The 25216-nt window shown below is 34.5% G+C and overlaps 3 protein-coding genes across 7 annotated transcripts; 2 read left to right on the top strand and 1 right to left on the bottom strand.

Moving 5' to 3' along the window:
- Positions 1-2141: 2141 nt before the first annotated feature.
- LOC136204173 (hydroxyproline O-galactosyltransferase HPGT2-like) lies at positions 2142-6900 on the top strand. The gene is made up of 12 exons (XM_065995370.1): positions 2142-2476; positions 2885-2948; positions 3109-3158; positions 3239-3429; positions 3900-3960; positions 4121-4193; positions 4543-4666; positions 4772-4859; positions 5285-5335; positions 5428-5499; positions 5759-5871; positions 6443-6900. The coding sequence occupies exons 1-12, from the start codon at positions 2352-2354 to the stop codon at positions 6463-6465; spliced, it is 1035 nt and encodes a 344-aa protein (XP_065851442.1). The 5' UTR covers positions 2142-2351; the 3' UTR covers positions 6466-6900.
- Positions 6901-9269: 2369 nt separating this feature from the next.
- On the top strand, positions 9270-14232 carry LOC136202620 (cysteine--tRNA ligase, chloroplastic/mitochondrial). Of its 5 annotated transcripts, XM_065993355.1 has the most exons (10): positions 9270-9666; positions 9771-9834; positions 10666-10827; positions 11024-11194; positions 11687-11968; positions 12109-12234; positions 12457-12660; positions 12783-12884; positions 13026-13265; positions 14095-14232. In XM_065993355.1, the coding sequence occupies exons 1-9, from the start codon at positions 9293-9295 to the stop codon at positions 13260-13262; spliced, it is 1722 nt and encodes a 573-aa protein (XP_065849427.1). In that variant the 5' UTR covers positions 9270-9292; the 3' UTR covers positions 13263-13265; positions 14095-14232. The 5 variants fall into 5 exon arrangements, with proteins under 5 accessions (XP_065849427.1, XP_065849426.1, XP_065849429.1 ...); XM_065993354.1 differs by lacking the exon at positions 14095-14232 and having other exon boundaries at positions 13026-13553; XM_065993357.1 differs by lacking the exon at positions 14095-14232 and having other exon boundaries at positions 9532-9666; positions 9767-9834; positions 13026-13553.
- Positions 14076-17716, bottom strand: LOC136203852 (heparanase-like protein 3). Its single transcript, XM_065995079.1, has 9 exons — positions 17477-17716; positions 17279-17315; positions 15813-15990; positions 15562-15710; positions 15228-15458; positions 14940-15129; positions 14735-14860; positions 14554-14653; positions 14076-14471 (listed from the first exon to the last, which is right to left on the bottom strand). The coding sequence occupies exons 1-9, from the start codon at positions 17708-17710 to the stop codon at positions 14076-14078; spliced, it is 1641 nt and encodes a 546-aa protein (XP_065851151.1). The 5' UTR covers positions 17711-17716.
- Between the last annotated feature and the right edge of the window lie 7500 nt (positions 17717-25216).

Below are 25216 nucleotides of genomic sequence, written 5' to 3'. Positions count from 1 at the left end.
GTTCTAATCGAGCATGCTCGCGAGCTTTTGAGCCGAGCTTTGGCCTGCTAAAGCTTGGCTCATTTACAAACTGAGCCAGTAAATCATGTTCACGAGCGGCTCGTTTACAAATCGAGACGAGTCGAGCCGAGCTTTTATCGAGCCGATCACCGAGCCGCTCATGAGCGGCTCTGTTCATTTACAGCCCTAGCTATTTCTCTTTCGTATGTAGAAATCCTTATTGAGGATTTCCTTTATGTGTTTTACCTTGTATTCAAAATGATTGTAATTATTTATGTTAATGCATTCGTATTTTCCATCCAAAAAAAAAAGTAAAATTGTTTGATTAAAGTAAAATTATTTTCTTTAAATTTCAGAAAAACTACTTTGAGAACAATTTGTAATTTTTTGGAAAAATATTTTCACAACTTGTGAAAACTGCTATTATTTTTTTTTAATAAAACGTAGTCCTAATGTTTTTATATTACATAATATATTTTATTATTTTTTATTTATTGACTTTTAAACAGTTGTAGCACTTTCTCTTTTTAGATTTTATTGGTCACAACAATATCAAAACCACGACTTAATTGGTAATTGAGGCAAATTATTAGAAGCATACGGTTCTCCATGTCAAATAAAAGATTTCTCATATATATTTTGACACATGTAACATAGACCCACATATATTATAAAAAAAACCCATTATTTTAATTATTACGTAGGGTCACTATACACATGTCCAAATGTGAATTTGTGATCCTCCGAATGACATAAAAGACCAGATACTTAATATAAGAACTCGTAATTGAGATGATATTTCACATTTTCTATTCCTTCTTTTTTCCATTACTTTAACTAACATAATAAATAATTGGAAAAGTAAAAGAATAAAAATAAAGTTCATATGTTCTTGTTTTTTAAATCAATTTTTATGACAAAATTAATTATGTACTTTTATTCCGTTTATAAAAACAAAATGAGAAATCTTTTTAACAAAACAAAAAAACAAAAAGAGAAACAATTATTTTACTTTATTCTACATAGTAATAATAATAAAAATTTGGGTATAGTTAACACTAAATTTTAGTTTTTTTATTTTATTTTATTTTTTTAAAGGAAAAATTATTTTTTTATTTTGAGATAATGTGCAAAAAATATTTCTAACGTTTACAGCCAGAAACAATTTTATATTTAACGTTGTCAAATTGGGTGAATTTGAAAAATTATTCAACAAACTGTCTTCTCGGTCATGAATCTTGTAATCTAAGCTTCACATGTACATTATTTTATCACTCGTTAATAACATATCGCAAACATATGATCAGACGTCAATTTATATATATATATATATATATATATATATATATTGTTTTTTTTTTGGTACAAATTGGACAAAAAAAATTAAATATTTAGCTGAATTTATAAATATTAATCTCCTATTTTATTATTAAATCATAGAAAATATGAAATATTTTTTTTAGAACCAACTGATATGCAATTGGTAAAGCACAAGGAACAAAATATATATGTTTTATAATAGTGTCTGAGATTGACCAAATTTGCGAACGTTGGGATAAAATTGCTCTTAACTGCCAACGATAGGGGTAAAATTATACAATTTTAGACGTTAGGAGTAAAATTACTTATAGCCTTAAACGTTAGGGCGTTTGGTATTCTATTGGGATAGGGATAAGGATCAGGGATAAGGATAAACGGTTGGGATAAGGATAAAAATATGATAGACGGAAATTATTATTCAATGTTTGGTATGTGGGATAGAGATAAAGATAAAATAATACGTTTTACTATTTTAACCTTATTTAAACTACATGATATTAATTTGAGGGATAAGATGAATTTTTCCATCCTATTAAAATCGCAAGAGCTTATCCCTCCTCCTTATACCACTCCCTCTTAGGTATATGATTTGAGGGATAAGAGTCTTATCCCTCATCTGTCCCACTCTTCTATCTCCCAAACAAATACGGGATAACTTATCTCGTGTTTTTTATCCCTGTCTCACTTCCTATATCCCTTTTAACAAATATCCGTAGGGGTATTTTTGCATTTTTATCCATACAATTATATCATATATAAATATATAAATCATACGACACCGTACAGATGCTAAATTCATTCTTGAAACAATTTAGGCCCAATATGGAAAAGCTCGTCTGTCTCTAGTCCCTTTGTATGGAAGTTAATTGAAAGCGAAATCTGTTTCAGATTTCTCCTTCCATTTCTTCTTCTTCCTCCGCTGCTTTAAAATTCAACTCCGATTCTTCCCCAAATCCTTCACTTCACCGGCTTCCTGTACAATATACCTACTGCAATCGTTTGAAACCATACGCATTCTTCACTCGCCATCTATGGAGTCGTTACCAACCACCACCAAATCAGATAGGCGAGGGAGATCGAAGCCTCTTCAGAGTTCTAAACCTTCTCTTTTCTTGGCCTTCTTCTCTTGCGTCGCCTGGCTCTATGTTGCCGGACGGTTCGTTCTTCTCTTCTTTTTGTTTTGCTTTTATTATTTTCCACTTTTCCTTTTTTGTTTGGCCGGCAAATGTAGTAGTATCGGCCTTAGCGATGTAATTTGTTTTTGGTGATTAATTTGTATAATTATGATTAGTTTCCTACATGAATTGGTACTAATTTACTATTGCCATGGTGTTACTGGTCGATTGGGATCAACGGAATTTGAAACCAATCCGGTGGATCTTTTGAATGAGGATTTGATAATTACAATGTTCTTTTTAGCTTTCGGATTTTGGACCGGCTTTACTCTGTTAATCTCTTAGATGGTCTATCAAATAGGATGTGTTGTTGCTGTTTGATTTACTGGATTCAGTGGACTGGTGAGTAAAAATTCATGCTCTCTTTTGATTCTTTTGGAAATCATCAGATTGTGGCAAGATGCAGAGAACAGAACTGTGCTTTCGAATCTTCTTAAGACGAATTCAGCGCAGGTTTGCTTTGATCCACTGCCCTCTTTTATAAAAAGACACTTTTTCTTGCATCAGTTTTTTCATTAGTGCATGAGCTGAGGGATAGTTGAATGGACTGAGGCTTTCCCCATTTGAATGCAAATTAGATATGATATTGGGGTTTCTTTATGCATGTTCGCAGAGACCGAAGGTTCTTACTGTTGAAGACAAGCTAGCTGTTCTAGGATGCAAGTATGATTCCTAATCTCTCGATCATATTATCTTTCATGGAATTGAATTTCCTAATGTTTTGGTGTTGTAATTATTTGCAGAGATCTGGAGAGGAGGATTATTGAGGCTGAGATGGAATTGACCTTGGCCAAGAGTCAAGGGTACCTCAAGAACCAGTTACCACAAAGTAGATCTTCTTCTGGCAGAAAACTTCTTGCAGTTATTGGAGTTTATACTGGTTTTGGCAGTCGCTTGAAGCGAAATATATTCAGAGGATCATGGATGCCAAAAGGTCAGTTTGGAACTTGCGATTGGATTGCCTGTTACAAGTCTTCTGGTCACATAACATTTGCTCCTTAAAGGAAAAAAGAAATGAGATGAAAACAAAAGATACCTTGGGGATCTATATCATATTGCAAATTTTGTATCATGTGTTGGTTTTGAATTTCATTTGATATTCTAAGCGGTAATTGGTGCTAGACTTGATTTACATTCTCTTTAAAAAAAACACTTACTAGCCATGTGTATATGCTATTTTCTTGATTCAAATTTGACTTTCAAGATCAGAATATAATTTTGATGCTGCTTTTCTGTTTGCGAATTTTCCATTACATAAGCTCCCTTTGGTTGTTCCTTCATCAAATACATGGTATTATTCTAGTTATTTATTTTGTGTGAAGCCTTTGGTCCTTGTGATTGGTCTAATTATCTCAATTAATTATTGAGAAATCTTCCTTTTAAGTTATTTTGTTGCTTTTGTAGGTGTTGCATTAAAGCGTCTCGAGGAAAGAGGAATAGTGATACGTTTTGTAATTGGTCGGAGGTTTTCCTTCTCACTTCAAAACTAATTTTTGGATACTCCTTACTTTTCTTATACATCATTTGCTTGGTTTAATTCCATTGTTATGACCATTGCATAGTGATTGTACTGTTAACTGATCAAATAGAATTTTATAGTAACAGTCTTCGTTTGAAACTGGCAGTGCTAATCGAGGTGATAGCTTAGATCGTAATATTGATGAAGAAAATCGCTCTACAAAGGATTTCTTGATTCTTGTAAGTGATGTGACATTGATTTTTAGTTCTCCAAGTATATGTTGCCGTACTATAGTGATGATACATTTTCAATGATTATATATTGGAAAGTCAACTTTTAGAACTTCTTGTCACTTTTATTCCCAATGGATATTCCAGATGAGCAATATGCTATGAGAATTAAGCTTTGTCTCAATTTTCAAATGTTAAAGACTATATGTGACATATAAAAATTTTGATGCAAAGAAGTTCTGTTCATTTCCTTGAGCCAGATTTTGTTTTGAAACAACGTTCCTCTTGTTGTTGGTTTCATGGACATCATCAATGGCTAAAGCAGAGAATTTGAGAGCACTTCTTGTTAATTTCTCAGGAAGCCCATGAGGAAGCACTAGAAGAATTTCCAAAAAAAGCAAAATTCTTCTTTAGTACTGCAGCACAAAATTGGGATGCAGAATTTTACGTAAAAGTGGATGACAATATAAATCTGGATCTTGGTATAGCTTCAGTTCCTTACAATTTCTTAAAGCGTCACCATTTTTATTCTTCAATTGCCCTCAAAACTTAATATAGTTTTGAATGCATTATTTTCTGTGTGACAGATGGATTAATTGGATTTCTTGAACAGCGTCGAGCTCACAATAATGCATATATTGGGTGCATGAAGTCTGGAGATGTGGTAACTGAAGAGTATGTGCTTTCTAATTTCTTATGAGCCTAATTAAGACTGTCTTGTTGTATGTATTTGACTCTTCATAAACATGTAATTATGCTAATTACAATTGATAAACTGATTAGAATGAAATTGAAGTTATTGGTCCTTCTTATTCTGATGCATGTGCAGTTATTGAAGTTTGTAGTAGACAGATTAACTGTTGTAGCTTAGTGGGCCTTTTGTATTGGTATTGTTACTCTGTCAATTCACAATTGGCAGAAAACCATGCTTTGACAAATGTGTAGGTACATTATTTATGTTTAATGTTGTATTTAAAGTTGCATACTAGCTTTGATATGATTTGAATTTGTTGGTTCGAAAAGGTTCTCGTTTCGGCTTCTTTGCATTTCTAGAATCTTAGGCTTCAGTTATGAGAATGGAAATTTTTAATTATTTTCAGGGGAAGGCAATGGTATGAGCCTGAATGGTGGAAGTTCGGGGATGAGAAATCGTAAGTGCTTTCCCATATCAATGGTTTAGTTTTGAATGCTGCTAGAGGGCAACGATATGAAACATCACCATATTTATTTTTTATTGTTTCAGGTACTTCCGACATGCTAGTGGTTCACTTGTGATACTCTCGAAAAATTTGGCTCAGTATATCTATGTAAACAGGTCAGTTGAGATGCCAAACCCATCCATTTGTCCTGCTGCGCAAGCCAATATATGTCGAACAATTCGATTTGAATAAATCCCTCCCATTTTGCATATATGATAGTAACATAACACCACAAATCAAATTGGATTACAGGGAAAAAGCTACTTGGTTCCTGTTCTTTGTCTGATTCAGCAATTTGGCGATTGTTATTTTCTGATACATTCATCACCCTGTGCCTCAGAATTTAATTCTTATTTTAAACCTTAATATATGCAGTGCGTCTTTGAAGACTTATGCTCATGATGATGTCTCAGTCGGATCTTGGATAATGGGTCTCCAAGCGACATATATAGATGACAATCGGCTTTGCTGCAGTAGCATTAAACAAGGTGAACTTGCTCTCTTGATGTCTAGTGGATGAATTGAGTAGGGTTTTCAACAGGCAGGGATTCCCCGTCCCTGCCTGGATGATCCGCTCTGACAGGAACGGGGAATCCCTAAAAAAGTTTCCCATGGGGCGGGAATAGGGAATATTTTATCTCCAAAGTTGGTATGAAGACGAGAATGGGAATTCCCTCGTTGCCCCGCTGGGATCCCTGAAATTATTAATAAACTTTATATATATATATACACACACGTACTATTTGTACTTACTTAAAATATTGAATTATTATAATTATCTTTTATTAATTTGATGTTTTATTTTCTATATATTTAATTTTTAATTAATATTTAAAATAATTAAAAAAACAAAATCCCCGTGAGGATCCCCTCGGGATGGGGATGGACGGGAAGAGATTTTTTCCAGATTCATATACAATGATGGAGATTCCCCGATATATTCAGAGACGAGACGGGGAAAGCATTTCCCCTCCCCGCCCTGCCCCATGTACAACCCTAGAATTGAGCCTTCTGTCATTGTTTTTCGGTTAATTTTAATGGCTAATTTTTCACTTGCAGACAAAATGTGTTCTTTAGCGTAATCGGACTATCAGCAGAAGAGGCTTCTCTCTCTATTGGAAGGATATATCAATATATGAACCTCCAACTTTACTAGGTTAGGTTCTGGACAGAAGTTGAGATGCAGTAGAATGTACACATCAGTTTCATCATTCACAATTACACCCGGTGATCGAGTGGCGCGAACCTTTGGCGGTGAGGTTAGGTTCGGTTCGGTTTCGCGGGAGATTTTAGTAGATAATTCTTTCTAGACGGCTGCACCATTCTTTTAGGATAACCACAGGCTAGTGAACTGTCAACTGTGAGCTTTTTTTGTTGACTTGAGATGCTTATTAGAAATAGAAATACATCTGCTTTTGCTACACAATCCATCATGGTTTAATGTATAGTTTTCCCTGAACTGAAGTTGCATTCTTTTGAGCAAATGGTATCGAATTGTATGGCAGATGAAGAAGAATGTTTGTTCTGTATGGTTAGCAACATTATGAGTGAGTTCGGTTGGACTCAATCAAGGATTTGAAAATCTCTTGAACTTAGATCTGGGCATGGGTTGGGCCGGGTTCGGGCCGGGCCTGTCGGGCTTTTAATAAAACCTGACGAGCCCAAGCTCAGCTCAGCCCGCAATAAATTGAGTCGGGCTCGGGCCTAAAATATGAATCCCAAGCTCGCCCATCCAAGCCCATCTATATATTAAAAAATAGTTATATATATATAAATATAAATTAGTTTATAAATAAATGAATATATAAGTTTTTTTTTTGGTTTTTCAAAGTAATTAAAAAGGTTTTAATTTGTTATTAAAAAAATAATATATATATGTAGGTTTTCGAAACAGTAGCAGCAAAGCAAGCTACTGTTTGAAAACCTACATACAAATATATATATAGATATATATATTGGGCCAGGCCGGCCCGATAGAAAATTTATATACTCTAAACTCGTCCAGTTTTTGATGGGTTTATACAGGCTTGGGCCGGATTGGGCCTGACATCATTTTCATGTGTCCAAACCCAGTTAATGGGTCTGGGTGGGCCGGACGGGCTCGCCGGCCCATGCCCAGGTCTTGAACTGTATTGAAATGCATTGAAAAAAACTGAGTCTCTGGAATTGTATTGATAAAAAGAAAATCTCCGAATTGGAGTATGTTGAATTTTCAATTCAATCAATCTGGTGATTCTGTTCCAATACAATCAAAATGGTTATTCAGTTTGGATATTTTTCACTAAATATAAACTACCCATATATTCTTTTTAATTAATAAAAACGTTAAAATATTATAATTACAAAGAATTTAAAGAGTTTTAAATTGTTATTGTGTCTAACTTATTTACAGTGATCATATATATGCAACTTTTTTTTTAGGGAAATATTCATGCTAACTTAATGTTAAAATTTAGCTCATATCTCCTATTTAAAGACTTTTTTTTTTTTTGAAGAGTCCTATTTAAAGACTTGAAGTTGATATTTAATTCCTCTAAACTCAGCATTTATATTGGGCTAAATTCATATAATGGACAGTTTTGGAGAAAGCTCAAATCATACTAGTACTCCATCCATTTTAAATTATCTACCCCTTTATATACCTTTTAAAAGAGGGAGAAAAATTTTAAATTGTTTTTACTCGATTTCATTCATTTTCCTGATTTTTACCTATTGATATTTGAAAGTAGGCCAATTTTATTATATATGTAAAAAAAAAATAGGCGAACTTTTAGTTATTAATAATGGAGTATAAAGTATTTTTTTTTACGATGAGTAATAACATAGGTTTATATACATGTAAAATAGAGATAACAATTTGGTGGTTTTCATCCTGGTAAGTGACTGGCAACCCATTAGATAGATCTGGCAATTATCGTGTTCGAGTCGTGTTCGTGTCGTGTCATTTCGGGTTCGTGTTACAAAAGAGTAAACCCAAACCCAACCCAAAAACTTTCGTGTCAAAGTCGTGTTAACCTGTTCGGGTTAGTGTCGATTTCGTGTCGTGTTTTCGGGTTACATGTAATTTTGTTATGCATATATATTAATAATAACTCTTAAAAATATAAAAAGATATGGTACTGTTTTTGAACGTTTTATATCATTTTTAGATTAGTATGTTAACAATAATTATCGAAAAGTTCGATAATATCATGTTAGAGGGTCATGTAATGTGTTTATAACAATTTAGAAAATTCAAATCAATATTTGCAATTAATAATTATAATTTTATTATCTTTATTGGTAAAGTGACATAAAAACACGAGAGAATATAACAATAATTTTCAATATCCGTGTCAGTTTCGTGTTTTCGGGTTGACATGAAAATGACACGAAAATTAACGTGTCATTTCGTGTCGTGTCAACTTTCGTGTCGTGTCATAAAACCCTAAACACTAACACTAAAAAAGCATGTCGTGTTCGTATCGTGTCATCGGGTCGTGTGTCGCTTTGCCGGGTCTACCATTAGATATAAAAAGTGTGAATGTAAAATAGAGATAACAATTCGGTGGTTTTCATCCTGGTAAGTGACTGGTCAACCCATTAGATATAAAAAGTGTGAATCTAAACCTTACAATTATTTTAATTTAATTTCCATTATAAAATTTTAATAAGATTAACTAATGGTGATGGATCAAATTCATTTGGTTCGTGCATGAATTATAGTTATTGTTAGATTTAAAATTGATGCATATTGCAATCATTATAATTATACTCATAATAATGGTAAAAGTAAAATTGATTTTGAAGATAAGTTGAAAGTAATTTTTTGTAAATTATCCCTTCAAAATATAAAAATTAAAGTAATTTAATAATTTTAATTAAAATACATTATGTGGCAGAAGGAGAAAGAGTGGTGTTCCAGAGCAAATGGGAACTCTGCTAAAATGGTACAGACCTCTTCCTTCTATCCGTTTCTTTCCGCCTCCTTCTTCACTCCTCCCTTCAATTCAATTCCCACCTCGCTCTTCTCGCATCTTCTCCATTTCCAAAAGGAGAATATTTTTGCGCCTTTGCTCTATAACCTCTTCCCCCTCCTCAATCAACGACAAAGTTAATGCCGGTGATGGAGCGGCGAAGCCATTGCCGGAGCTTTGGCTGCACAATACCATGGGTCGAAAGAAAGAGCTATTTAAACCTAAAGTTGAGGGTAAAGTTGGAATGTATGTTTGCGGTGTAACAGCTTACGATCTTAGCCATATTGGTCATGCTCGCGTCTATGTTACTTTCGATGTTCTCTACAGGTCTTGAGATTGCCTCTTTTATTCTGTGCGTAAGGGTTTGTTTGGTTAATTTTAATCGAATTTTACTCATTTGGTTTTTTGTTGGATGGATGGGGATTAGGCAGGTATCTTAGGCATTTGGGATATGAAGTTTACTATGTTCGGAATTTCACTGATGTTGATGATAAGGTGAATTGCTTTTCTTGTTCTCTTCATGAATTTGGAATGTTTTGCTTGCTTAATGCTTTCCATATGGCTTAGGAGCGGCCTCCTGCCAAATAATTTGTCAGGAAAGGCTTGCCCCAGTACACCCTTACGGTGGGACCCCTCCCCGGACCCTCGCTCAGCAGGGGTGTAGTGCGACGGGGCCGTTTTTTTTTTTTTTTTTTGTATCTGCAACTGTGGTTGTTTCTCTTTGGAGCTGAATTCGTTTAATTTGTGTAAAATTTGGAGTTAATCATGGATAATTACTTGCTTTCTCTGGATTAGCTGTTCATTTTCTGAATATTTTTTTAAGAAAAGGGTTAAGTTCAAAAACAAAAGTTGTAATTTCGCGCATTTGGTTTAAAAGTTTGCATATATGGGTATGAAGTTTCCAAAGAGAGATTTTATTTGTAAAACTAAAACTGTTAGTAAACATGAGGAATTTGAGTCATTTTATTACTTTTTTCAGCTTTAAAGTGTTTTTATATAGTAGGAGGGAGGGATGCAATGGGATGGAAAGAGAGACTGCTGGAATTTTGTTTTGAATATTTGTTAGGTAGGCAAATTGGATGATTTTATTGAAAGTTTTGTCATTGTAATTGGAGGAAACCTCAGACTCGTGTTTGCAGACTTAACTTTTAAACCATGGGGACTTCTTTGCGAATGCGTAAAAGCTTCCCCCAAAAAGAGCATGGACTTCGATTTTCCTGGTTTATTTATTGCATATCAGCACATGTGTTTTGCATATGTTCACATGCCAACTGCTTTCGTATTGGTATGACAGGATAGCTGAGTTGCACTTTTCAAATTCTGTAGATAATTAATCGAGCAAATGAATTGGGTGAGGATCCTATCAGTTTGAGTAGACGTTACTGCGAAGAATTCCATCATGATATGATATACCTCCACTGCCTGCCTCCATCTGTTGAACCTCGTGTGTCTGATCACATGCCCCAAATAATCGACATGATCAAGCAGGTACATTCATTGGCCCCTCATATTTAAATTCATTCTATAGAGAGAGTGAACTTTATGAGAAGGAGAAAATTTCATCTTTGTGTTTGGGTTGTTTAAATGTTATAACACGATCTGCTCTCTCTTTCCTTCAGTGGGATGCATCATCCTTAAGTATCTGATGCTTCTTTTTGACATTTTTGACTTGCTATCCTTGCAGATTCTTGATAATGGATGTGCCTATAGAATTGATGGAGATGTTTACTTCTCTGTAGACAATTTTCCTGAATATGGACAATTATCAGGACGAAAATTGGAAGATAATCGAGCTGGTGAGCGTGTGGCTGTCAACTCAAGAAAGAAAAATCCTGCTGACTTTGCATTGTGGAAGGTACGTGTTTTGCCACATCTCTGATAAATGCATATCATAATTGGCATTAATCAAGACAGTCCAACTTAATGTAGCTCGTGTCCTATGAATTCTGTCTTAATGTTAAGTGTACAAAGATAAGTAATAGCTCCCTCTGTGGATTTTCAAATCTTCGCTATTAAAGGATTTGGGAAGCTGTAGTTAGCTTTGTTATTCAAATCAGGAATTACTGTCTATGATCATTGTCCTATGTATCAGTCCTGAAGTTTTTCATTTCGAATATTTGATAAAAGTTTTTAGCAAGAAGGTAATTATTTGTGAGTGTCATGGAACCAATTAAACTAAAAGCTTAAGCTGATAGTTAAGCCTCAAGAATGACTTTTATTATTATCTGACAGGGAGGAAATCTATTGATATATCTATAATCTCAAAACTACAATTAAAATAGAAAGAAATGGTGATACTGTGTATTTGGTAAATGTACATTTTTCTTAATTTTCTTACATTATGCAGTCCGCAAAGGAAGGTGAGCCATTTTGGGAGAGTCCATGGGGGCCTGGAAGACCTGGTTGGCATATTGAGTGCAGTGCTATGAGTGCTGCTTATCTTGGTCATGCTTTTGACATTCATGGTGGTGGAATGGACCTCGTGTTTCCCCATCACGAAAATGAGATTGCTCAGAGTTGTGCTGCATGCAGAGACAGCAATATAACCTACTGGATACATAATGGCTTTGTCACTATTGACTCAGAGAAGATGTCCAAATCACTGGGAAATTTTTTTACAATTAGGCAGGTAAAAAGTTCAATATTCTGGTGAGCTACCGTTTGCTCTTCTCTAGGCTGTTCTTCCCATGGTTGTACATGCGGATTTTTAGGCATCTTGACTGCTATGTTCATTAACGTGAAACCTATTGACATCTTTTCTTTTCCTAGGTCATAGACCTTTACCATCCGCTGGCATTAAGACTTTTTCTGTTAGGGACCCACTATCGATCTCCAATCAACTATTCTGATATGCAGCTCGAGAGTGCTTCTGAACGAATTTTTTACATTTATCAGGTATTACACTATGAAAGCCTTGTTTCTCCAACCCTGTTAAGGAGCCAGATCACATGATTCAGCATTGTTTTCTCTGGTTTCATGTGTCATCTTGTATTCTGGCTTCGGGGCCATGGTACAAGATGCTGCATTTTGGGGCTATATTGCTTTTCAATTCCATCATCAAATGTGAAACGTTTAAAAGATAATTTTGACAACTTCTTAGAAACTTGTTTTTTGCAGACTTTACATGATTGTGAAACTGTTATCAGCCAACACAACATGGAATTTGAGAAGGATTCTGTCCCATCCGACACTTTAAATGCCATCAATCAGTTTCATGATGTCTTTGTTACCTCAATGTCTGATGATCTTCACACTCCTGTTTTATTGGCTGCATTATCAGATCCATTGAAAATCATGAATGATATGCTTCATACCAGAAAGGTACCAAACTTTAGGTTCTTCTTCTTTGTTATCATTGGTTATTGCCGAAGAGAGCTCCGTTCGAGTTTCTCAAATTGGGTACATTTTTCTGTAAATATTCATTGAATAAAAACTTCATGCAGGGAAAGAAACAGACTAAGCGAATAGAATCCCTTGCTGCTTTGGAGAAGGCAGTCAGGAATGCCCTATCCGTCCTTGGGTTGATGCCCACAGCTTACTCTGAGGTACACTCTCCTTAAATTAATCATGTTAGAAAACAACGGTGAATTATTTTGATGCAGTGATGGGATTTCGTGATAGATTTCTGCCATTTGTCCGTTGGTCTGCATGAATATATTCAATCCTAAATCCTTCTACATTTATAGGCTCTACAACAACTGAGGGAGAAGGCATTGAAGCGTGCAAAGTTAACAGAAGACCAAGTACTGCAGAAAATTGAAGAAAGGAATGTAGCAAGAAAGAACAAAGACTATGAAAAATCAGATACCATTCGGAAAGACCTTGCTGCTCTGGGAATTGCTCTTATGGACAGTCCAGATGCCACAAATTGGAGACCAGCAATTCCTCTTGCACTGCAGGAACAGCAAATTACTGCACCTTGAATGGTTTCTGAATTTTATTCATAATTTACGTTTGCGGAATCATGTTTTGAGAAAAGAGTACATTTATTCTTAAATCAAATCAGGAAACTAGTTTAGGAGTGGTTTATATTGGAGTGCAGAAAGAAAGATAGCCTAGAATACTTTTTTTCTTTTTTGTGGAGCAGATATTTTTGGTGATCTTGTAATAAAACATTCGAGAAACGTACAATAGCAGAAACATAGAGTTATTGACTTGAAAAAATGCATTCGTTTTTGGCATCTTTAATGAAGTACTATTATTTTTATTTGTAACTGAGGTTAATACTGTGCAAAAAATTTCCTTGTGTAGACATAAGCTCATGTACTTCATAGTTGTTGTCGTGTGACCGAGAGGTCACGGGTTCGAGTCTTAGGAGCGGCCTCTTGCCAAAAAATTGGCAGGGGAAGGCTTGCCCCCCATACACCCTTGTGGTGGGACCCCTCCCCGGACCCTCGCTTAGCTGGGACGTGTAGTGCACCGGGCCGCCTTTTTTATAGACATAAGCTCATGTACTTCATAGTTCATGTCCTTCCGGTGGAGCATTTGTTTGCAGTGTGAACAATGGACATAAATGTTTAAACAGAGAAGATTATGCATTTGCTTTGACAAAATTTTCGAGTTCTAGAAAAATCTCAAAATTTTAATTTCATTGCATAAAAAATCAAACTCATCACTCAAATGTTGTACTCAGGCATACAATCTGAATTTCACAAACCAAGAAGAAAATTTTGAACTGCACATTTTCTTTTGCATCTTATTCCACAGATGAAAAAGTATAACAGATACATTTTTGCTTAATGGCTTTGTACACAGGCTGGAATTGTCAAGTTAGCAATATGAGCAAATACAATCGAGAAAGGAGCAACGATGATCAGATCGTTGAAGCTAGCTTTTATAGGCTCTAAAGAAGGGATAGCACCAGATGAATCAACGACGAGTACTTTCCCATTTAAAACAACTGTTTGGCTGTGTAAGTCACCATCCTTGGCTGTTAAATGGTATTCTTCCCTTATATTTTCATCAGTTACAGATTCAATTGCAGAACCCCTAGAAATCTTAGCAAAATTCGCCTGTCCGCTGGTGTATTCTTTCCCTGTCCATGTTAAATTTCTGTCTACATGTGTAGTCGAAACACGAACTTGAACAGTAGTGTTGCCGTCTAGGTTGATAAGAAGTAATGTGATTCCTTGCTGTAAAGAAAAACTCACTTTTTAGATTAGCGAATATGCATACGTTTGTTGTTCTAATCTAGGTATTGTAGGATTTACTCACAGTTGCTTTAGAGCAATGAGCATAAGCTCGAAGTTTCTTCGTTCCGGAGAACGTTGTGGACAAGACTGTTCTTCCCATTAACCGGTGCCAAAGAAGTGCACTGAAACATAAGGACACTAATTAGTAATACAAATATTACAAATGCTTAATTGAAGTAGATTAACTCAGGTTGAAGAATTACCTGTAGTAATCGGGATTTGGAACAAATGTATTTGTGTTGAGTAAACCGTAGTTGCCGCCAATTAATGTTTGTCTGCAGTAAGTTTTCGTATTGTAAATTGATGACATTCCTAGCTGATCTAAGTACCTGTTTGAGTAGTTTAAGAAACGATGCATCAGTTTCCCAGATTTTAAAGAATGGTAACGGGCTTCAGAAGCTAGATTACCAGAAACTAAATACAAATGCATTCGTAACAAGATTGTGCCCACTGTTGTAAGCGCCCCCCGCCTCTCCAACCCAAGCAACCGCTTTTGTTCCTGTACTTGTCAAAATCCCTTCCAGTTTACTAAATGCCTGCGAGCCTCCGTCAAGATAGGACGGGTCTAAGATCTTGTCAATTAGGTGATTATCAACACCTACAGGTGAGAAATATAAATTCAAACTTGGAACCATTTTAAGGAGATTCTGATACTGCCAGAACTTGACATAGTAGTGTTAGATTGAATTTATATACCCGGACCGAGATTATAGATGTGCTGAGTGACTGCTTGAACAGATTCTGATGCTTTATCTATGAATTGTGCAAACCAATTTGCATCAAAGAATCCTCCTGGTCCTAGGATTAATGGCTTTGCTTCAAAACCCGAATAAATAGTTTGAACTATGTTTTGTAGAGTGTTTAAGTCGGATGCATATTGAGCAGCCGCAACTCTAGCCCCAATTCCATTCCCACTCAATTCATTTCCTGGTAAGAAGTTAGAAATTTAGAGGCAGGAGTCGCGATAACAAATCATTGATTCATTATTCCCTCAGCAGAAGCCGAAAACGAAGTCCCTAGCATTTCTTACCTAGCTCCCACCCATGAATTTTATGGCCTTTGTTGACAGTGTATCTTATGAGAGATTCAGCATCACTCGGATCCCAAGCTCCGACTGCTGAACCACCAGAAATCATTTTCCTGCCATTAAGTGCATTCAACCCGAAAATAACAGCAGCCCTGTTTCCGAAATGGAAACTATTACTTAATACTTATTTTCCCCTCAATTTCAAAGAAAGTAAAAGGACTTGTGTTTTAGAAGAGACTAGGAAGATGGTTTACCCAGCTCGTTTGAAAAAAGTGTTGAGTTCGTTCCATCTCGACATAGGTAAGCAACCTTGTGAGAAACCGAACATCTCTGAACTATTCTTTGAAAATGAAGGGCAAGGTTGACCTTGTCTCTCATATATGACTTTATCTTGTAAGGTTCCCCCAATTCTAATTTTCAGAGGGGAGAAAGCTGTCATTCAAAACTCTTATCTATGAGTACACAGAACTGTATAGATATGTTATATGTATAGGAAAAGCATTCTAAGTCACCTGATCTTTTCGATTTTTGTTGATTAAGCTCTTCGTCTTTCAATTTGACATATTGAGTTCTCGATTAATTATAATCTCACTTATTAAGCCCCTAGTTACAATGAAAGTTAGTTGTGAATGTTAAAGTCAGTTGAAAAATCATATTCGTTTCATCTTGCAATTGAAATTGCATTTCAAACTATAAAAAGCAATTTCAGACACATGAAATGAGTAACGCTCTTCTAACTGTGTTTGATGTTCACAACTAACTTTTCTGATAATCTGAGACTTAATATGTATAATTGATCGACGGTTCAACGTGTTGAATGGAAAGATGAGATGCTTAATCAAGAAAAATCGAAAAAGGTTAGAGGCCAAGGTTCCGTTTGTTTGCCAGAAAATATTGGGTAAGAGAATTTTTTTTTTTGTTGGAAAATGAAATATTTTCCAAAAACCGAAAAACGGAAAGAAGCGGTGGGCGGCTACTCTTTTCCAAAGGATAAGGAATGGAGTAGGGGTCCAAAAGCTAAGTAAAATGTTTTACCTTTTTGGAAAGGGTAAAACAGTTTCCTCACTTTCTTCGTATATTTTTCCGTTTACTACATAGTTATTTAAGGCGCAAGGGGTCCTGGAGCCTTGGCGCAAGGGGTCCTAGAGCCTTGGCGCAAGGCGCAACTTAAGGTGTGCGCCCGAGCGACACGAGGCGCGCACAAATTCATAATACTAGTCACAAATAGTCAAATACCAACAATAAAACCATAAAATGCACGAGTTTCTGGTCTGCGATGGGCTATTGAGCTCGATGAAAAGTATTGATACTTTGTTTCTGCCTTTTTCTTTTATTTTCTAAACTAATCTCAGCCAATCATCTTATTTTTAATCCATGGCTAATAATAAAAGAATTTAAAAAAAACCCAAAAACCCTGAACAGCCCTAACAAAGCCGAGGCGCCCGCCTTGCGCCTGGCTCAAGGCGCGCGCCTGCCTGACAGCGCCCGCCTCTATCATCCAGAGTCGCTAAGGCTGGAGCCTTAGCCGAGGCACGCCTTTAATAATTATGGTTGACTAACCTAAAATTTTCCGTTGACTTATTTTCCTAAGTAAACAAACACCTGAAAATCATGAAAAAATATTTTCCGGTGAAAATCATGAAAAAATATTTTCCGGCAAACAAACAGGGCACTAAAGATGTTTTTTTTTTTCATACATATATGGTGAAATCAATCATACCTTTGATTGCATTTAGTAATATTGGATTGGTAAGATCCTGCAAAAAAAAAAAAAAACAGTTGACAATCTGCTTGTTCTAGAATACATATAAACAGTAGTTTAAAAAGATACAGCTGTCAATTTCTGACACGACAACACGATTTACAGAGACGACCCACTATAGATCACATGACACGATAAAATATCCCGTAAGATTACCAGATTGAGAATGGAAGATCTGCCCCAACTACAAGTGCCATAATCACATTTATCAGAAGGCCACCAATCTAAAGTAGCACAGATAAAATCATGGTCAGTTTCTGCAACTGAAGCTGTTCCATTGATGAAAACAGTACCACCTTGTATGCTCTGTGAAGCTCCAAACACTGAATCTTTACCCAACCAGAAGAAGATACAAATCCCTAGAAACAAGAGACTAAAGAAAGAACCCATTAGATAAAACAATCTGTTTCTGTTCTGTCTCTTCTTGGTGTCTACTTTATCAGTTTGTTTAGGAGGAGTCATCAAGCTAGCTATACAACAAGACAAGAGTAGTAGTTTAAATTAGGCAACTGTCACTGCTTGCAGAAAGACTTCAACTTTCTTGTTTCTCTCTCTATAAGAGTGGGAATTAGGGTTAATTATTTGATCAGAGATACAAAATTTGGTACTGATTGAGGTAGTAGTAGGGTGATTGTGAATTTTCTTCTTTTGGGTAACTTTTGTTTTTTTTAGAGATGTGTATGTTGCGATGGATGTGTGGTCATACGAGAAAGGATCGGGTGAGAAATGAAATAATTAGGATGAAAGTAGGGGGTTACATCTATTGAGAATAAAATGAGGGAAAACCGACTAAGGTAGTTTTGCCATGTAAGACGAAGAGCGCTTGATGCGCCGGTTAGAAGGATTGGTGAGTGGCAAAGGGATGCAATAGCGAGGGGTAGGGGAAGGCCTAAGCAAGAGGGTGATTGAGAGTGATATGAGTTTATTGGGGATTGAGAAAAATATGACAGTGGATAGGATGGATTGGAGGGAGAGAATTTGTGCCGCTGACAAGATTTGATTTCACGGTTTCGTATGACAGTTCATGTTAGCCGATCCCGGATCATTTCGGGACTAAAGCTTTGTTGTTGTTGTTGGGTAGCTTTTGTTTTTGGCTTAAGCATTATTTGACTAGTGATTTAGCAGAAATGTATGTTTGCTTTTGTTCCCTATGTTATTTTGTAACATTGACATCTTGACATATAGTAACCAATCACATTTGATCCAATTTAGATGGAAATCCGCGTGTAATTAAAGAGACTCATTAAATCGTGCGTGAGATGATTGCTAACCGGGTGGAGAAGAACTGATGTTCTCTAAGGATGTAGAAGCGGAGAAACAAGTGGGTTTCGGATGTTGAGTATATATGAAATTTGAGGTAATTAAGCAAATTGGCAAAATATTACAACAGTTGTGTGTCACGATTAGCAATCATCAGACACACATTCAACGATTCTCTTGTATACGTGCTAATTTTTGTCTAAATTGGGGTAAATGTGATTGATCTCTATATGTCAAGGGGTCAATATGACAAAGTGATAGATCAGAAGGCACACCCTGAGGATACCTTCAGAATCTAGAGTTGCAGGTCGCCAGGACCGGAACCTCTGGGAGAACGAATTTTACGCATTGTGTTTTTAAGAAAATAAAATAGTTTAAAAATAATAAGTTTTTAAATAGAGAACATAAAATAACTTTACAGTTTTTTAGGTTATAGTTTATAGTTTATAGTTTTTTGTTTTACAGTTTTTAGTTTTATATTTTTTTTCATAATTATATTTTTTTGTTTTATCATAGTTTTATCATTCTATTGTTTTATAGTTTTTTTGTTTATAGTTTGTTAAATTAAAACCTATAAAATTTATCAATTCCATTAAACCCCTAAAGCATCAATTCCATTAAAACCTTTAAAATTTATTATATTATAGTAAATATCATACTATCAATTTCATTAAATGAAAACCCCTACAATTATTCATATTATAAATTTCATTAAAAAATTTAAACTAAATATCATCAATTTAATTAAAATTCTTAAATATTATTAATTAAGACCTCTAAATAAAAAATGGAAATGGAAAGGAAAAATGAAGTGCATTTATGTAACTCAACAAGAAACCATGTATCAATATCTTATAGAATTGTTAAATTATCATTTCAAGCTGATCAATAAGTGTTGATGTTGTAAAGAGAGAAATTATTATAATAATTATTAAATGAATCAGAAATAGAAATATTAGAGTAAAGGATACGAATAAAATATTAGGGAGAAGACTCTTTACAAAGATATTGGAACCAGCGGCCAAGCTACCCTATCTCGGGTTATTCCAGCCGACCAGAGGGTCGGTCGACCCTTCGTGACCCTCCCTAGCTCTCCCCGTAGACCATAAAAACATTTTACAGATCAAGGGTTGTTAGTCATGAGCTAAATAGTACTTGAAGCCAAGTTTTTTCACTAAATACATCCGCAAAACGAGGTGAAGAGTAGGGATAAGTATCGGTTTTGTTCGGTTACTAATCGAAACGAATTGTAGTTAAGGAAACCAAAATACATTCTATTTTCATAATCGAACCGAATAAGATTGGCAACCGAATATTACCAAACTAATTTTTTTTTATTCAGTTCGGTTATTGATGGAATAACCGAAAACTTATAATATTTTATTTCTTATATATTTTTGTTTCATTCGATTTCAAATAATACATCTAGACAAAAAAAAATTACAATTGGAGAATTTAAAGGTCATTAAGCCAAAATTTATATACGTAAATTAAAATTATAACTTTTAGGAGTTGGGCTTATATTTTATAAATTATTTATATATATAATGATAAAATTATATTTTTTATATTACATGAAGTTCAATTAGATTATCGACTACACGAATATTTTTTTCAATAACTGAAACGATAACAGATTATCAAATTAAGTCAAAATTAAAATCAAACTGAACTAGAATATTAAAATAATCGAACTAAACTCCGAATGAATTATGCATTATAATAACATAGAGATGTTGATGTGTTATTATTATTATTATTTGTTAATATTAAGTAGAATCTTTGACATCTAAGAGCATGCTCATGCCTTCTTTCAATTGAAACTTGTTAATAAATGTAGTAGCTAAGGCAGGTACCTAATACCTAATCATTAGCTTAAATTATATCTATAGACTATTAATGGTTTCTTAATTTCATTTATGATATACAAAATTCTTGAATTTCATATTATTTTAATATTAAACTCCAATTTAACAAAAGGATCATTTAGACAAATTTAAATCATAAATTTGTGGTTAAATATCTATTTTATTTTTATATAGTTCTTCCTGCATGTGTTTTCTTGTTTACCGTCTCTAATTTACTTTTTTTTTCATTATTCTTTTACAAGGATAAATATTTCTTGTTTACTGTCTCTAATATACGTTTTTTTCATTATTCTTTTATAACGATAAATATGGATATAAAAAGAGTTAAATGTAAATTTGTCCAAGTCATCATTTTGTTATTTTTAATAGATTTTGTTAATTTGGAGTTTAATGTCACAATTATGTAAAATTTAAGGATTTTTATGTCATGAAGTTTATAATGTTAGCAACGTTATAATTCAGAGGCTAGAATGTAATTTATCTGCTAATAATTTCAACTCAAGTTTATGGAAACTTGAGTTACAAATGCTATATATTCAATCTCTTTTTTTCACCCTAAATATAGAAAATTTGATTAAAAGCCATGATCCTCCAAGTACGAGCAATGAAACAGTAATGTCACAAAACTTAATTTCTTTAATATAAAAATTATCAAACTTTACATTTGATTTCTCTTATAGTTTTTTACCCAGATTTCACCAATAACAGTCATCAGAAAAGACACATGAACAAAACATAAACCAATTTTTAATGCATTGATTAAAAATAAATAAATAAATACATGTCGGCAAATTTAACCCCATCAATTTCATTCATTTATTTCCTTTCGATTTCTCATATTAGTAGAACTTAGCAACGCCAAACTAGGTTTATTATTATTACTTTTTAACCACACGCAAAAATTTGGTTTATATGTCGTACACGTGTTCTTTTCGGTGACGGTTATTGTCAGAATTTGGATAAAAATATTATAAGAAAAATCAAATGCAAAGTTAGATAATTTTAATATTAAGAAATTATATTTTGTGTCATAGTGTTCTATTCTTGATACTTGGAAAATCCCGGATGTAATTAACCAATTAAAATACAGAGCTCTTATTTTTCTGTAATAAGAAGTACCAAAGTTCTTGAAATTGGCTTTAAAATTTCCTCATATAGTAAAAAGAGTAGGGGTAACAAATTTGAACACTAAAATACAATTTCATATATAATCTGATTGACACGATACAATTAACACAGTTATTATTTATATATATGTGATTTAACACTATTAGATATTAAAGATGGAATGTTGACCGAACAGAATCCTTTAGTAATTTACAGAATTCCGTCAAAAAGTATTCTGTAATGTTTTTTATGGAAATATCTGACATAATGGAAATTCTGTCAAAATATTATAGGGGTAAATGTCATCAATGGTGTATAACCTTTGTCTAATTTCACACTTTGGTGTACAATCTTCATTTTGTCACACTAAAATGTATCTCCTACTATGGTGCACAGCAGGTAAAAATAACCGGTCAACTCAAAGTCAACGCTCCACATCAGCAGTTTAACTAATCAAAAAGTCAAAAATTGACCACCTCTAATATAAGATTACCTTTATACCCTCTCCTCCTTCCTTCCTCCATTTCCTTCTCTCTCTAACTCCTTTCTCTCTACCTTATTTCTCTTCAAGCTTCCTCCTTAAAAGTAATCTAAACAAAATCTAATATTATTATTTTGCTTGAGAGCCTATAAAATCGACCTTCATCTTAATGGTCAGCTTTGCTTTAGAGCCTGTAAAAAGTCGAACTTCCTCTTTCCCTAAAATTCGAATTGTTGATGCTGTTTGTGAAAAGTTTCTTTGTAATTATTAATCAAATCTCCTTAATTAATTTTATCTCTTAATTCTTTTAATTATATTTTTAAGGAGGAACCATGAAGAGAAATAAGGAGGAAGCATAAAAAGAAATAAGGTAGAGAGAAGGAAATGGGGGAAGGAGGAAGAAGAGGGTAGAAACGTAATTTTATATTAGGTGGTCAACTTTTAACTTTTTGACTGGTCAAATTGCTGACGTGGCGTGTTGACTTTGTGTTGACCGGTCATTTTTACCTGTTGTACACCATAATAGGAGGTCATCTATAAGGTGGTACATTTGAGTACGAAAAAATGATAGTTGTACATCAAAGTATGAAATTGGATAAAAGTTGTAAGCGGTGAAAATGCAAATTGTTGTAACCCATTGGGAATGATAGAGTATAAATATTTCCTTTTAGTATTAATGCATTGGCACCGCCCAAAAAAAAAGTATTAATGCATTGGGAATGAAAAATTTCGTATGAATGTTGATATTAATTTTTAATTATAATAATTAGTAGTAAAACAAATGTAATTTTGAAAAAGTCAAATTTGTTATTAATGAAAAACTTTAAATTTAAACCATTGGATCTTAATCTAATGGCTATTATTATAGTACCAATGAATGGTGATAAATAACCCATTTAAAGTGAATCTATATATATATATAAAATATGTGTAATTCGGTGCGGTTCGGTTTTTTTTACATTTTTTGTTAAACCGAACCGAATACCGAAATACACTTAAAATTAAAACCGTTACCGAACCGAATTGTTAAAAAACCGAACCGAAAAACCAACTTCACTCGGTTAGGTTCGGTTCGGTATGCGGTTTAAACCGAACCGATGCACACCCCTAGTAATGGGGATTTCTCATCCCCACCCCATTAAGAAAAATGAGGATAAATTTATTCTCATCCACTATTAGTGGGTAATAGGGATCCCCGTAGATATACCAGTCCCATTTTGTAACTTTTTTCTGAACCAATATCAAATATATACGATTTACTAAATATAATTTATTTTAAAAAATAAACATAAAATTGTGTAACTTCTGATGATGATTAAACACAAACACCAAATAAAAAACCATAGATGAGAAGTAAATCAACTTGCCTTATTAGAGAAGAATAGAGATGAGCAAACCAATTTAACGAATCGAGTGGAAATTGTGAAATAGGATTTCCCAATTTATAAGGTTGAATTATATAGGATGTTAGAATTTTCATAACTCTAATCAAAATTGAAATTTTATTATAATAGGAGATTAGGAATCAGGAAGTTTAATTGTTTAGAATTCAATTGAAACAGATGAAAATTGTAATTCTATTCAAAATGGATTATGTAGGATACAATTGCATTTTAAGATTATTATTTTTTTTTGTAAATTATATTAGTATTTAATATATATAATATAAAATATAAATATTTTTTATATTAATATTACATTTTAATGGGTATAACGGTAATGGACTGGGGATCCCCATAAGGTGGGGTTAGCTATTACTGTTCCCAACTCATCCCCAACAATGAGGATAATTTTTCTTCCCATCCCTAATCCTATAAAAATAAGGATTCTCCGATTTTAATGGAGCGGGATCCAATGGATATGGGTATTACCCGGCCATTGACAAACCTAATCCTCTATCAAGTAAATTTGAGAATCAATCTATACCCAAATAAAAAATTATTTATGAGAAAGGACAAGCAAAAACTATATATATATATATATATAAAGAGAAGATTGAGATAAAGGATCTCGACAGTGTATCCACAGCTACTATTTTTACATGAGATTCAATGCAAATAGTTAACTCCGCCTGTGAGGGTCACTTGGTGGCCTTTACAGCCGGTCCCAAGCCCGGACAAAGGAGGAGGGTTGCGGTAGGTTTGTGGCGGCCAGCGTAAAACTTAGCCACATCTTATGACATGAACCATAATATAAATACCGTTGGGGCGTTCCCTACTCAGCGACGCGCTGCACTTCCTAGACCCGGGTGTAGTGATAAATGTGCAAGGGTTGCTAGGTCGTCGCCCCGAAGCGGCGCGCCACCCCAGGACCCGGGGGTGGTGTCAAATATGCAAGGGTTGCGGGTAAATAAGCTAGTCCACGGTAATGGTAGGGGTAGGGGTAAGGGTAGTAGGTTACGCTTTGGGACATGGAACATAGGTTCTTTGACAGGAAGATTAGCTGAAATTGTAGATGTTATGAAGAGGAGGAGAATAAATATATTATGCCTACAAGAAACCAAGTGGGTTGGAGCCAAGGCTAGAGAGATAGCTCCTTGGGGTTATAAGCTTTGGTACTCAGGAAAGGATAAGGGTAGAAATGGAGTAGGTATTCTTATTGATAGGGAGTATATTGATGAGGTAGTAGCGGTGTCTAGGAAGAGCGATAGAATTATGAGTGTTAAGCTAGTGATAGGGGATGAGGTTGTGAATGTCATTAGTGCATATGCGCCACAAATAGGATTAGATGTGTCTATAAGACAAGCTTTTTGGGATGACTTAGAGGAAGTGGTGCAACAGGTTCCTAGGGATGAAAAAATGGTACTAGGGGGTGATCTCAATGGACACGTGGGTTCTAGGCGAGATGGGTTTGAGAGTGTTCATGGAGGGTATGGTTTTGGAGATAAGAATGAAGCAGGAAATGATATTTTGGAATTCGCATCAGCCTATGACTTGAGTATCATGAACACATGGTTTATGAAGAGAACATCCCACTTAGTGACTTATCGGAGTGGCGGTAATGCGAGCCAAATTGACTTCTTCTTAGTAAGGAGTGCTTGGAGAAAGAGTTATATTGATTGTAAGGTGATCCCTGGTGAGAGTACGACAACCCAACATAGAGTAGTGGTGCTAGATTTTCGAAGTAGGAAATGTATAAGAAAACAAACACCTCAAGTAGAGACTAAGATTAAGTGGTGGA

The sequence above is a fragment of the Euphorbia lathyris genome, chromosome 8 (genome assembly GCF_963576675.1).
Source record: "Euphorbia lathyris chromosome 8, ddEupLath1.1, whole genome shotgun sequence".
Lineage (NCBI taxonomy): Eukaryota > Viridiplantae > Streptophyta > Magnoliopsida > Malpighiales > Euphorbiaceae > Euphorbia > Euphorbia lathyris.
Note: the sequence above shows the minus strand (reverse complement) of the source record. Positions and strands in the feature narration are given on the sequence as shown.

Bases quoted from the DNA above. Each gene is read 5' to 3' on its own strand.
- LOC136204173 (XM_065995370.1), top strand. From the start codon at position 2,352: ATGGAGTCGTTACCAACCACCACCAAATCAGATAGGCGAGGGAGATCG. The intron at 4,667-4,771 runs GTATAGCTTCAG...TCTGTGTGACAG, and splicing joins CAATATAAATCTGGATCTTG to ATGGATTAATTGGATTTCTT. The intron at 5,500-5,758 runs GTCAGTTGAGAT...TAATATATGCAG, and splicing joins CAGTATATCTATGTAAACAG to TGCGTCTTTGAAGACTTATG.
- LOC136202620 (XM_065993355.1), top strand. From the start codon at position 9,293: ATGGGAACTCTGCTAAAATGGTACAGACCTCTTCCTTCTATCCGTTTC. The intron at 9,667-9,770 runs GTCTTGAGATTG...GGGATTAGGCAG, and splicing joins ACTTTCGATGTTCTCTACAG to GTATCTTAGGCATTTGGGAT. The intron at 12,661-12,782 runs GTACCAAACTTT...AACTTCATGCAG, and splicing joins ATATGCTTCATACCAGAAAG to GGAAAGAAACAGACTAAGCG.
- LOC136203852 (XM_065995079.1), bottom strand. From the start codon at position 17,710: ATGGGTTCTTTCTTTAGTCTCTTGTTTCTAGGGATTTGTATCTTCTTC. The intron at 15,459-15,561 runs GTAAGAAATGCT...ACTTCTTACCAG, and splicing joins AATTCATGGGTGGGAGCTAG to GAAATGAATTGAGTGGGAAT. The intron at 14,472-14,553 runs GTGAGTAAATCC...TTTTCTTTACAG, and splicing joins CTCATTGCTCTAAAGCAACT to CAAGGAATCACATTACTTCT.